This window comes from Mustela lutreola, chromosome 17, assembly GCF_030435805.1.
Source record: "Mustela lutreola isolate mMusLut2 chromosome 17, mMusLut2.pri, whole genome shotgun sequence".
In the NCBI taxonomy this organism is placed as follows: domain Eukaryota; kingdom Metazoa; phylum Chordata; class Mammalia; order Carnivora; family Mustelidae; genus Mustela; species Mustela lutreola.
Genome location: NC_081306.1, coordinates 23,164,187 through 23,175,191, shown reverse-complemented (window position 1 = coordinate 23,175,191; position 11,005 = coordinate 23,164,187). Strand labels below are relative to the sequence as shown.

General features: G+C 65.6%; 3 protein-coding genes across 4 annotated transcripts; 1 reads left to right on the top strand and 2 right to left on the bottom strand.

Moving 5' to 3' along the window:
* The first annotated feature begins 995 nt into the window (after window positions 1-995).
* Window positions 996-3,449, top strand: STUB1 (STIP1 homology and U-box containing protein 1). 2 transcript variants are annotated; one of them, XM_059154077.1, is made up of 7 exons: window positions 996-1,294; window positions 1,864-2,062; window positions 2,148-2,313; window positions 2,528-2,645; window positions 2,746-2,802; window positions 2,883-2,999; window positions 3,078-3,449. In XM_059154077.1, the coding sequence occupies exons 1-7, from the start codon at window positions 1,136-1,138 to the stop codon at window positions 3,201-3,203; spliced, it is 942 nt and encodes a 313-aa protein (XP_059010060.1). In that variant the 5' UTR covers window positions 996-1,135; the 3' UTR covers window positions 3,204-3,449. The 2 variants fall into 2 exon arrangements, with proteins under 2 accessions (XP_059010060.1, XP_059010061.1); XM_059154078.1 differs by having other exon boundaries at window positions 997-1,294; window positions 2,528-2,615.
* On the bottom strand, window positions 2,385-5,130 carry JMJD8 (jumonji domain containing 8). Its single transcript, XM_059154081.1, has 10 exons — window positions 4,973-5,130; window positions 4,795-4,893; window positions 4,573-4,621; window positions 4,399-4,495; window positions 4,244-4,312; window positions 4,029-4,148; window positions 3,875-3,942; window positions 3,660-3,794; window positions 3,482-3,578; window positions 2,385-2,903 (listed from the first exon to the last, which is right to left on the bottom strand). The coding sequence occupies exons 1-9, from the start codon at window positions 5,086-5,088 to the stop codon at window positions 3,498-3,500; spliced, it is 834 nt and encodes a 277-aa protein (XP_059010064.1). The 5' UTR covers window positions 5,089-5,130; the 3' UTR covers window positions 2,385-2,903; window positions 3,482-3,497.
* A 234-nt stretch (window positions 5,131-5,364) lies between these two features.
* Window positions 5,365-10,455, bottom strand: WDR24 (WD repeat domain 24). Its single transcript, XM_059154054.1, has 9 exons — window positions 10,059-10,455; window positions 9,351-9,833; window positions 8,184-8,361; window positions 7,368-8,040; window positions 6,712-6,830; window positions 6,513-6,634; window positions 6,312-6,416; window positions 5,892-6,232; window positions 5,365-5,751 (listed from the first exon to the last, which is right to left on the bottom strand). The coding sequence occupies exons 2-9, from the start codon at window positions 9,829-9,831 to the stop codon at window positions 5,398-5,400; spliced, it is 2,373 nt and encodes a 790-aa protein (XP_059010037.1). The 5' UTR covers window positions 9,832-9,833; window positions 10,059-10,455; the 3' UTR covers window positions 5,365-5,397.
* Between the last annotated feature and the right edge of the window lie 550 nt (window positions 10,456-11,005).

Here is an 11,005-nt window from a genome sequence, read left to right as displayed (position 1 = left end):
GTCCACGGCCCTGAGGGACTGCCTAGGGAGGGCCTAGAGGCCCAGAGACACTGTCCACTCGATCCTCCCGTACAGCTCTGCACACTGCACCCCTGCTTGCCCACGGCCCCTCACCTCTGCTGAGGGCTGCAGCGGGGAGCGCTGGAGGGTGAATTGGGCCACTGTGCGGCGGGACACTAAGGCGCCGCTTCCACAGCCCCTGCAGCCAGACTCATGCCCCACCAGGGCTGGACCAGCTTGACGCAGGGCAGCCCTTCCCAGGGACCCGCAGTGTCATGGACATGGCCATGGGCCCATTTTTCAGGCAAGGACAAGAACCGGCCGGCTGGGCCGCGACCCTGCGGGACACCCTGCTCTCCCGGCCGATCCGGGCCCCGGGTGGGTTGGGGGGTCACGGGCGGTGGACTTCGCCAAGCGTTCTCGCCCCACCAGGAAGCTCCGCCCGCGCCGCCAGGCCCCGCCCGCTCGTGGGAAGCCCTCACCGCCGGTTTCCACGCCCGCGGCCGCTCCGGCTCGTTTCGTGTCACGTGCTTCCCCGCTCGGCCCTCGGTGGCCAGGGGTACTCCTCTCGGTGCCTGGGTAAGGGCGATGACGGCGACTCGGGCAACGGGGCTCGTCCGCCCTACCGACCGCCCCTCCCTCCTTCGCCCTACCATCGGTCGGGGATTTCCAGCCGCCCCTGGCGGTCCGCGCGCGCCCACGGCACCTCCCCGTAAGGCGCCAGGACCGCGTCTCCGGCTCGAGGCCGGACAGCCGCCATGTTCGCGGGCGGGCGGGGCCTGTGCGGGGCGGGGCCTGTGCGGGGCGGGGCCTTGCGGGGGCGGGGCCTTGCGGGGCGGGGCCGAGAGTCACTGGCCACCTTCTTGGCGCTGCTCCGGACTTGGACGCCGCGGGTCGCTTTGCTTCAAGCGCATGCTCCCAGCCGGCTCCACCCGCTTTCCCCTCTGCCCGTGGAACGCACGCGCGTCCCCACCCGCCGCGCTGGCCCCGCCCCACGCAGCCGGAACTTCCGGTGGCGGATCGCTGGACCGGGCCCGAGCGGATCGGGGGCTCGGGCTGCGGGCTCGGGCTGCGGGCGCAGGGCGGGCCAGACGCGGAGCCTGGGAGCGAAGCCCAGGCTGTGCCGCGCGGCGCCATGAAGGGCAAGGAGGAGAAGGAGGGTGGCGCGCGGTTGGGCGCCGGCGGCGGAAGCCCCGAAAAGAGCCCGAGCGCGCAGGAGCTCAAGGAACAGGGCAACCGGCTCTTCGTGGGTCGCAAGTACCCGGAGGCGGCGGCCTGCTACGGCCGCGCCATCGTGAGTGCGCCCGCACCGGGGGAGGGAACCGGCGTCCGGGCCAGGGGAGGGGGCGGGGCCCGGGGTTCGGCCCCGCGTCCTCCCCGGAGCCCCTGCCCGGCCATTCCCGCCGGACCTTCGGAGGCTCTTGGTTCGTACGCGGGGGCGTTGGGGTCCCGAGAGCTCAGTGATGGTCTTGTTTCCGTCGGGTCAGGGCCGCGGCTCTCGAGCCACTGCTGGTTGCCGAAGAAGTACGGTGGGTGGGAGCTTCAGGGTGCTTGAGGCCCCCAGACCGAGGACCAGGGATCCTTGTCTCTTGAGAACCCAGGCCCAAAGCTGGGGCTCTCCCCAGGTCTGGGAAACAGGATTCCAAGATCTACTGGGAGTCAAGAGGGTGGGCTCATGCGGGCCTCAGGACCGGGAGTTCTCCTTCCAGCAGCCCGCAGTACACAGGGGCTTCGAAGCTGAGAAGTTTCTGGTGTTGCAGTTCTAGCCGCGGGCTCTAAACTGGGCCTGGGACAGGGCCTAGGACGGAGAAGGGGGCGCAGAGCTCACTCCCTCATGCTGGCTGGCCTGGCCTTGGTCCCCAGACCCGGAATCCTCTGGTGGCAGTGTACTACACCAACCGGGCCTTGTGCTACCTGAAGATGCAGCAGCACGAGCAGGCCCTGGCTGACTGCCGGCGGGCCTTGGAACTGGACGGGCAGTCTGTGAAGGCACACTTCTTCCTGGGGCAATGCCAGCTAGAGATGGAGAGCTATGATGAGGCCATCGCCAATCTGCAGCGAGGTGGGCCTTCAGCTTTCAGGGTTAAGGGGCGCCTGGCACCAGGCGGATGGACTGGCCAGGTGATCTGGAGCCCCTGTTCTTCTAGCCTACAACCTGGCCAAGGAGCAGCGGCTCAACTTCGGCGATGACATCCCTAGTGCTCTGCGCATCGCCAAGAAGAAGCGCTGGAACAGCATCGAGGAGCGGCGCATCCACCAGGAGAACGAGCTGCACTCCTACCTCACCCGGCTCATTGTGGCCGAGCGGGAGAGGTGGGCGGCGCTAGTGGCAGGCTCCAGGGCCCCACCCACCCCCAAGTCAGCACTCCGGGGTTAACGCTGAGTCAAGAACACAGGTGTTTATTGAAGGCCAACACTGGCAAGCAGGAGATGGAGGGAAGTGAGACCTGAATGAGCCCGAGGTTGGGGTGGAGTGAGAGCTCTTCTGGTCAGACCCATTTCTGACTAGCCCCTGGTTGACCCCCAGGGAGCTAGAAGAATGCCAGCGGAACCATGAGGGTGATGAGGATGATGGCCACATCCGGGCCCAGCAGGCCTGCATCGAGGCCAAGCACGTGAGGGTGCCCCAGCCCACGTGTGGATGTGTGCGTGTTTGCGTGCCTGTGACGGGAGGGTGCCCGTGCCTGTGCCTAGAGAAGGGGAATGGGGCATGTGGCCCACGCGTAGCTGCTTGTTTTTTCGCAGGACAAGTACTTAGCAGACATGGATGAGCTTTTCTCCCAGGTGGATGAGAAGAGAAAGGTAAGCTGTCTGTCCTCTGGGTAGCAGGAATTGGAGCACTGTTCTCATCCCGGTGCCTAATGTCACCCCACGTGTTGCAGAAGCGAGATATCCCGGACTACCTGTGTGGCAAGATCAGCTTTGAGCTCATGCGCGAGCCGTGCATCACACCCAGCGGCATCACCTACGACCGCAAGGACATTGAGGAGCACCTGCAGGTGAGGGCCCGTGAGTGCTGGGAGCAGGACCCATAACCACTGAGCACTTTCTGACCCTGTTGTCACTGCACACTGCAGCGCGTGGGCCACTTTGACCCTGTCACCCGGAGCCCCCTGACCCAGGAACAGCTCATCCCCAACCTGGCCATGAAAGAGGTCATTGATGCGTTCATCTCCGAGAACGGCTGGGTGGAGGACTACTGAGGCCAGGCAAGGGCCAGGGCTGCCCACCTTGCCTAGTACCCTGGCTCAGGAGGGCCTTGGGGCAGTAGCTCCCAGTCCTTGTACATAGTTTGTGTCCCTAGATCTCTGCCCTGGTGTCCCCAACCCCGTCCTCATCAGTTCTGCTGCTGGACCATGAGCCCCACTTCCACCCACATCTGGGCCAGAAACAGCAGGCGAGGGTGGGCTGCTGCCACCGCTGTCCTGTAATAAAATCTGTGAGCACTATAGGGGTGTGTGCTGGTGTGTGCTGGGCTCACCAGCCGCCCAAGCTGGCTAGTTGAGGAAGGTAGAGATGAACACACTGGTGTCCAAGTTGAGTGTAGCATGCCACCATCGGTCAGGGAAATACAGCACCTGGTGGAGGGTAGGGAGGGGCACAGGGATTAGTTGGTGTGGTGCCGGGGCCAGCCTGGCCCCTTTGTACCACCTACTGACCTCACCAGCCTGGACGGTGCACTCCAGGGGCTTTGCAGATGGTAGCAGAGTTGGGTATATATCCTGAAGCCAGGCCAGCGTGGTTTTGTTGGGATGGAACTCTGGTGTCTTCTCCGGGGGGTATAGGAACCAGCGCTGAGAGCGGGAGCAGCAAGGTCACTCTGTTGCAGTCAGTAAGCTCCAAGCCCCAGCCCCCACCCCCATCGTGTGCTAACCTTGCGGCCATAGATGACCTCTGAGAACCCTGGCCCGTGCCAGTGGAAGGGCACCCCAGAACCAGCTCCTGTGGGGTCATATGTGAGCAACTGCTGATGCCACCCAATTTAGAGTTTCTTCTTCCCTCCCAAATCCCCTTTGTAGGGTACCCACCTGCGATTCCAAAGCTGTAAGCGGTAGTGGTACCCAACAGACTAAATGGTGGTGGGGAGTAGTGCTGAAAGAGCGATGCCCATTCGCTAAAATTATTATCCCCAAAGAAATACAGGGTGTCTGCCAACAAAGAAGAGAGAAGGTGCAGGGATCTTGGCAGCTGGGCACTCCCAGATGCCCCTGTCCCACCCCAGGGCCAACCAGATCAGACTCACCGTTGCCCAGGGTGGTAGGATCCTGGGGATGCAGCAGATGCTCCACGTACTCCTGGAAGGGCAGGTCCACTGCGGGAAAGAGGTTGATGAGGACTGGCCAAGGCCGCGTGCAAGATGCTGGCATGCGGGCTGGGCCGGAGGGTGGGGCAGCTCACCTTTCCGGTAGGAGTAGGTATTGGCAGTGCTCAGGCGAACCATGCTGTCCCCAAACGAGGCCAGGAGCCTTTCTCGGGAGCACAGAGCCCGGAACCTCTGGGGGGGTGGGGAAAAGACTCAAGGGCCAGGCCCAGCACGGGTGCCAAGTGGCCAGGAGGGGCGCCCGCACTCACCGAGTTGTCTGTGAGGCCCTGCAGGATGACGGGTCTGGAGAAGGCGTAGCTGGAAGGGCAGAGGCACGGCCAGGTCTCACTCTCGCCCACCCGCCCCAACCCCACCCGCGTTAGCTCAAAAGGGGGTTGCTCTCGGGAGCCGGGGTGGGGGGTCCGCAAGCAGCCGGAGGGCGCGCGCACTGCGGTCTAGGAGGAGTGACCAGTGCGAGGGGGCGCACGTACTGCTGCACGAACTCGGAGTAGCTGAGGTCGGCCCGACGTTCCACCGCGCAGCGCTGCTCCTCGGTCAGGGCCGCCGGCGCCCCGGGCCCGCGCAGCTGCCTGCGGACACAGCGGGTCAGCGGTCCGCCCCACCGCGCGCCGCGCCCCCCCCCCCGCCCCGCCCGCCGGCGCTGCTCACCACCCTCCGTCGCCCGCTTCCGCGAGGCCGCGCCGGGCCAGAGCCGCCAGCATCCAGACAAGCAGCAGCAAGAGCGGCCGCGCCCCCGGCGCCATGAGCCCGCCGCCGCGAGGCATGTCGGGAACTCCGTCGTCGTGGCAACGGGGACCACCCCGGAAGCAGTTCCTTGGGCCCTGCCCCGGAAGGGAGGGCACTTTCGGAAGGATGCGCGAAGGCCGCGGGAGAGGAGACGGTGGCTATGGCCGGTACCCATGGCGACGTGCCCCCCACCCCCAGAGTCGCCCGGCGTGGGGCCTGGGCGCGGCGGCGCGACGACGGCGCACAGGCAGCCTCAGACTGCGGCTGCTGCCTCCTTTATTTGCGGCTCCCGCCCCGGCCCGCCCCGGCCCGCCCCGGCCCGCTCCGGCCGAGCCCGCGCAAGCAGGTCAGGAGTACTCGCACAAGTGGCCGCAGCCCGCGGGGCAGTGCGAGCTGCCCTCCAGCCACTTCATGATGTGCTGCAGGTGGCCGCCATGGCTGCAGCCCTGGCACCACACGAACAGCCCCTTGACCACGTGGTGGCAGACGGCGCACATGCTGGCGCAGCGGTGGCAGCGGTCACACACCCAGCCGCGGCTGCTCATGGGCCGCTTGCAGTGGCTGCAGTTGACGTGCAGCGTGGTGGACGCCTGGTTGAGGCAGCTGATGGCGCGGCTGGTACTCAGCTTGACCACCTGGTTGGACACGTTCCAGAGGCAGAAGCGCTGCAGCAGGTCGATGTAGGACGTGTACCAGTGTTCCTGGGGGGGCGGGCGGGAGGCCAAGGCCTGGAGGCGGGCACACTGGGGGCTCCCCCCAACCGGGGCGGGGGGTGGGGAAGGCAGGCCTGCGGGGGCAGTCCTGGGGGTGGTGGGGACCCCCCGCCCGCCCAGTCACCCACCTGCATCTGCTCGTCAATGTCCTTGCGCACACGCTCGCCCAGCACGATGAGCACGGACACAGCCATCTGCACGTCCCCCTGCTCTGCATAGAAGCGCAGCATGTCACACACCAGGGCACTGAAGAAGTCAGGGGGCAGGCGGGTGTCGTAGAGAGCATGTGACACGGAGATGAGTGAGAAGGAGGAGTCCACGGGCGCCAGGGAAGCTGCATCTGCCTCACTGCCGCTCACGTGCGGGGAGTCCGCCTTGTCCTGTAGGTGCTCCGGGCCCGGGGGCGTGTCCACAATCTCGTGGCGCAGGGGGAAGGCTTCCTGAGGCAGCACATATTCTGGTTCCTCCGCTGTGAGGCAGGGACGGGGAGGGCAAGGTCTGAGCCTCTGGCCCCACCAGCCAGCGCCACTCCCCGAGCCCCGACTCACTGTGTGCATGTTCCGGGTCCAGCAGGTACAGCTCATCCTCCTCGCCCTCCACGTCACCCAGCAGGTAGTCTGCAGGCACATCGCTGCCCTCTGTCTCTTCGTTATCTGCCCACGATGGAGGCGGGATGCGTTGCACGAGAGCGGATTCTGGGACGCCCTAGCTCCACTCCCCTCAGTGCCCTGTCCGCCCCCCCTGCCTACCCTCATTGGTGATGAGTGTGGTTGAGGAGTCAAGCAGCACTGTGTCGCTCCGTGTGTCTCCCTTGCTACGGTCCAGCCTGGTCTCACTGCCCAACCCTGGGGCCATATCCTTCAGGTTGAAACTGGGGGCAGGGAAGGCCAGTGGGTCGACGGGCTCCAACAGTCCCCACCCTGAGGAGAGCCACCCCCAAACATGTACCTGTTCATAAGTGGCAAGCCGCAAGAGCTGCCCTTGCCCACACTGTGGTTGAGGCTGGCGGCAGACGCCAGGCCAGGGCTAGAGTAGATGATCCGCAGCATGGTCCAGGTCTGCGCTACCTAGGGGCAGGTGCCGGGCACTCACAAAGGGTCTCGGTTCCCGGCACCCCATGCAGACTGCCCCCCTGACTCCTGGACAGAGCCAGACTCAGACTCAGTGTTCAGCTGCCCCAGGCACCCAATGTCCTGGTCCACCCCAGCTGCAGAAATGGACGCCTATGCCAAAGATGCAAATCTGGTCTCTGTCCTACGAGGGCACAGGAAGGATCAGAAATTGGAGGCAGCGAACAAGGAGTGAGCCCGTGGGCTCAGGAAGACAGTGAGAAGCAATGTGGTCCCCTGTGGAGTCAGACACTTTGGGAAATCCAAAAGCAAAGTGAGCCATGAGAGGGGGCTGGGACACCACAACACGCCAGGCCTGCACCCCAGCGGTGGCACTGGCATCTGGCCCACTTCAGGGCACAGGGTACCCTCAGTTACTAAGGGTGGTGGCTGGTGGTGGCCACCACCAGAGCTGAGCGCTGAAACCAGAGTAGGGTCCGAGTATACCAGATGGGGGCACCCCCAAGGCCATGGTCCCTGGACTGCCCCACCTACCTGGTTTCGGCCAAGCTCCCGAGCCACTTTGGCATTGTGGTCACAGAGCTCAGCAAGAGGCCGACCGGCCAGGGCATAACGCTCAGCGGTGTCCACGAACCAGCTCATGCTGCCGCTGCCGGGCTCCATCTCAAAGACACTGAGGGCACTAGACGCAAGGCCCACAAAAGGCTCGGCAGGGTCCAGCTTGCGCTTGAAGAAGATGGGGTGGCGCCGATCACCGGCACAGGGCTTGCGCCCAGACTCGGCAGACACCAGGCTCTCCTTAGCAGCAAAGGCCAGGTCTCCAAAGAGGCCATAGCAGAGGCCCTCAGGGTTGGCACGCTCGACAGGCTGGCTGGCATCGCGGAACAGGTGCTGGCACAGTGTGCTGTCCTTAGAGCCGGAGAGCAGGAAGGAGGGATCGTGTGGGTGGCGCCAGGCAATGCCCGTTGTGACGTCGCGGTGCTCCTCAAACATGGCAGCCGGGACAAAAGGCCGGCGCACGTCCCACACGTAGATGTTATGGTCCACCATCATGGAGCAGGTAGCCAGGTGGTGACGGCACTCAGGCCGCCACTTGACTCGGGCCACCGAGGCGATGGTTTGCACGCAGTGCACCTCCTTGGCGCGGTGCGTTGTCATGTCCCAGACCTTCACCATCTTGTCACGCCCACCCGTGGCCAGCCAGCCCCTATAACAGATCCACGAAGCCCTCAGTGTCCTCGCCAGGGCTGGAAGGGCTCCCCACTCTGTCTCGCAGGTCTGGAGGCAGCCCTCCATAAGCCCACTCGTCCCACCCTGCTGACTGTGCCCGCACACCACCCCGCCCCACACCTGTCCTCAGGGTGCCAGTCGCAGCAGAAGACAGGACCGTTGTGGGCGGTGAACATCCTCTCGCAGCGGTCGGGCCGCCGGATGTCCCAGAGCTGCACGTTGCCATTCTCGAAGGTGGAGGCGAAGGTGAAGTAGTCCCGGATGCTGAACTGGACGTCCCGCACGCTCTCTGACTGGCCTGTGGGCAGGACATCATTAGAAAAGGTGAGGCTCCAGGACAGAGAGCAGCCAACGCTGGAGCCCTCAGAGAGGCCGTGGACTGCGGCCACGTGCCTGTCTGCAGCCAAAGCGGGGAGGCCTAGAAGAAGGAGTCAACAGCCCTAAGCCTGCCTGGGGCAGACGGTGGCAAGAGAGGCTTCCCACAGAAGAAACGGTAGAGCAAGCCAGGGAGTGGGATGCCAGGCGCCATGTAGTTTTTGAACCAAACCGGCGCACCCCGATTCTCCCCTGGATTGTGCTGACGCCGTCCCTGCACAGAGCTGTGGCGCAGCTCCAGGACTGGCTGTCAGAGCACTGAGCTAACGGGAGCCTTGCCGTGCTGTCAGTATGCGCTCCCCCGAGAGAGGTCCAAGGCGGCCTGCATGAGGGTCCCCCAGTGTCTGCTGCATCCCTTCACCTTGAGCTGGAGCTGCTGGGTCCGCCCTAGGGGACTGGGACCTTAAAGGTCTGTGTCCACCCCCACGGACCACGACCCCAAGAGCCTTCAAGGATGCTCGCGTTTCCACACTGCAGGTAGGTCAGGGTCTTAGGAGGCCCCCAATACTCTGAGGCTACTGAGGATTCTGCCCCATGCTTCATGTGGTTTCTTCAGGGTGGACATGACCTCGATGGCACAAGGCCAGCTGTCAAGAAGCTGGGCCTGCTGGGAAAAGAACTGGATGGGAGGGCGGGCAGCATACCCCACCCTCTCTCTGTCCTGGAGGGGAGGCCCCAGTGGGCTTCCTGCCATGAAGCGGCCTGGAGCTCGGAAGCAGCAAGACAGACCCTCAGCTTGGCAGCCCAGCTTGGCTGCAGTCCACTCAGGCTGGCCCTCTCCCTGGTCCCATACCCGGCCCCTCCCGGGCTGACCCACACCCACTCTTCTAGTGCTCTCTGGGAGCAGGTGTAAAGACCTCTGATGCCCACCATGCACTTCTCCACCTGCCCTACCCGCCTCCGGGGCCTCACCCGAGAAGGTGCTGACGGAGTCCTTCCTGCGGAGGTCGAAGCACTTCATGAAGCCGTCCTGGGAGCCACTGAGCAGCACGTGGGCCTCGGTGGGGTGGAAGCAGACTTTGTTCACCGTGCGTTTGTGCTCTGTGAACAGCTGGTCCTGCTTGTTGCGGGATGGCCGTCCCAGGTTCCAGGTGACCACCACGCCATTGGTGGCCGCCGTGGCCAGCAGGTTCTCATCCATCTGGTGCCAGACCACATCCGCGCAGCTCAGGTTGAGGGAGGGCTTGCGGCCCACACGGAGGTTCAGCTTCTCCACAAACTGCTCGTCCTCAATAGCGTAGATCTTGAAGATGCTGCGGCCGGCCACAACCACCTGGGCTGCGTCCCGGCACACGCTGATGGCATTGGCCGGCGCGTCCAGGTGGCAGTGCATGGTACGGCCAGTCAGCGCGCTGCCACCCAGGGCCGTGGTCACTCGGGACATCTTCTCCATGTCTGTGCCGGTTGGGGGGACAGGAGGTTGGTGACGAGAGCTGGGCTTATCAGCCCGGTGGGGCCTGTCAGTTCCGACCCTTCACCCTGGTTGGGTCCCCCCAGATGGCTTTGTCCTGGACGGGTCAGTCTTGGCGAGCCCGTCCAGAACAGCGGGCTGCCCCTCAATGAGGAGACATCGCTGTCCCGCAGCTCGGCCGTCCCGTCTGCCTTCCGGGGAGCCCCTACCTGGTCCGTCCCAGCCCGGGCCAGCGCTCCATGCCCCCAGCAGTCGGATCGGGCGATCTCTGGTCTTTCGGTCCGTCAGTCCCCGCAAGGAAGCGAGGGAGTTCCCGTGGTCCACACGGTGCGTCCGGGAGCCTCCGGGGAGGGACAGAGGGGCGCGGGGGACGCACACGGACGCCAAGGACTGAGCCGTTCAGGGAGCCTGAGGGCACTGGCCGGAGGCCGGCGGCGCGCGCGGGGGAGCGGAGGCAGCGGGACAGCGGCCAGGGGGCTTGGAGAAGCCTCTCCCTCCGCGACCACCACGACCCTCTCCTAAACTTGCCGGGCCGGGCCTGGCCGGAACCACCGTGCCGGAAGCAGCCCTTCGCTTTTCTGTCCCCCAGCGCCCGGCTCGCCGGAAGTGTCCCCGTCTTGCCCGCCTCTCACCGGAAGCGGGCCCCCGCGCCGCAAACGTTCCGGGTCAGGGAGCCGAGCTAGTGGAGGCGGAGGCATCGACCTGAACGGAGGTAGAGGCGCTGCCCTGGGCTCCCCCGGTCCCGCCTCAGCGGCCGGTCTCTTTGCCACAGAGTTTGCATGCTAGTGCCCGACTGCGCCGACAAGCCCAGCCCCCCTAACGAGCCTCGCATCCCTCCAGCCGTCTACCCGGGACGCCCGCCTCAGCTGCCGCTCCGGGGCCCGCCCCGCGCCCGGCGAGCTCCGAGGCGCTGCCGCCGCTGCGCGCTGTGCGCTCAGCGCTGCAGGCCTTGGCCTCTCTGGGCCCTCGCATCCAGCAGGGGGTCTCCGCGGCGCTCGGCCGCTGGGTCCTGCTCGTCCGTCCCACGCACGCGGCTGGCCCCTTGCTCAGGCGGGGCTCGCGGCTGCCCGGGTCTCCGCAGACTCCAGGGCCCGGTAGGACCCGCTGCTCCGCGCAGCCGGCGCCACCCCGAGAGCATTTCGGGGCCTCCCTGCCT

Coding starts and splice junctions, on each gene's coding strand:
- STUB1 (XM_059154077.1), top strand. CDS start 1,136: ATGAAGGGCAAGGAGGAGAAGGAGGGTGGCGCGCGGTTGGGCGCCGGC. Junction 1,295..1,863: donor CCTGCTACGGCCGCGCCATC/GTGAGTGCGCCC, acceptor CTTGGTCCCCAG/ACCCGGAATCCTCTGGTGGC. Junction 2,803..2,882: donor AGGTGGATGAGAAGAGAAAG/GTAAGCTGTCTG, acceptor CACGTGTTGCAG/AAGCGAGATATCCCGGACTA.
- JMJD8 (XM_059154081.1), bottom strand. CDS start 5,088: ATGCCTCGCGGCGGCGGGCTCATGGCGCCGGGGGCGCGGCCGCTCTTG. Junction 4,149..4,243: donor TCCTACCACCCTGGGCAACG/GTGAGTCTGATC, acceptor CTTTGTTGGCAG/ACACCCTGTATTTCTTTGGG. Junction 3,795..3,874: donor AGGTCATCTATGGCCGCAAG/GTTAGCACACGA, acceptor TCCCGCTCTCAG/CGCTGGTTCCTATACCCCCC.
- WDR24 (XM_059154054.1), bottom strand. CDS start 9,831: ATGGAGAAGATGTCCCGAGTGACCACGGCCCTGGGTGGCAGCGCGCTG. Junction 8,362..9,350: donor CTCCGTCAGCACCTTCTCGG/GTGAGGCCCCGG, acceptor TCCTGCCCACAG/GCCAGTCAGAGAGCGTGCGG. Junction 6,635..6,711: donor GGCTTGCCACTTATGAACAG/GTACATGTTTGG, acceptor CCCTGCCCCCAG/TTTCAACCTGAAGGATATGG.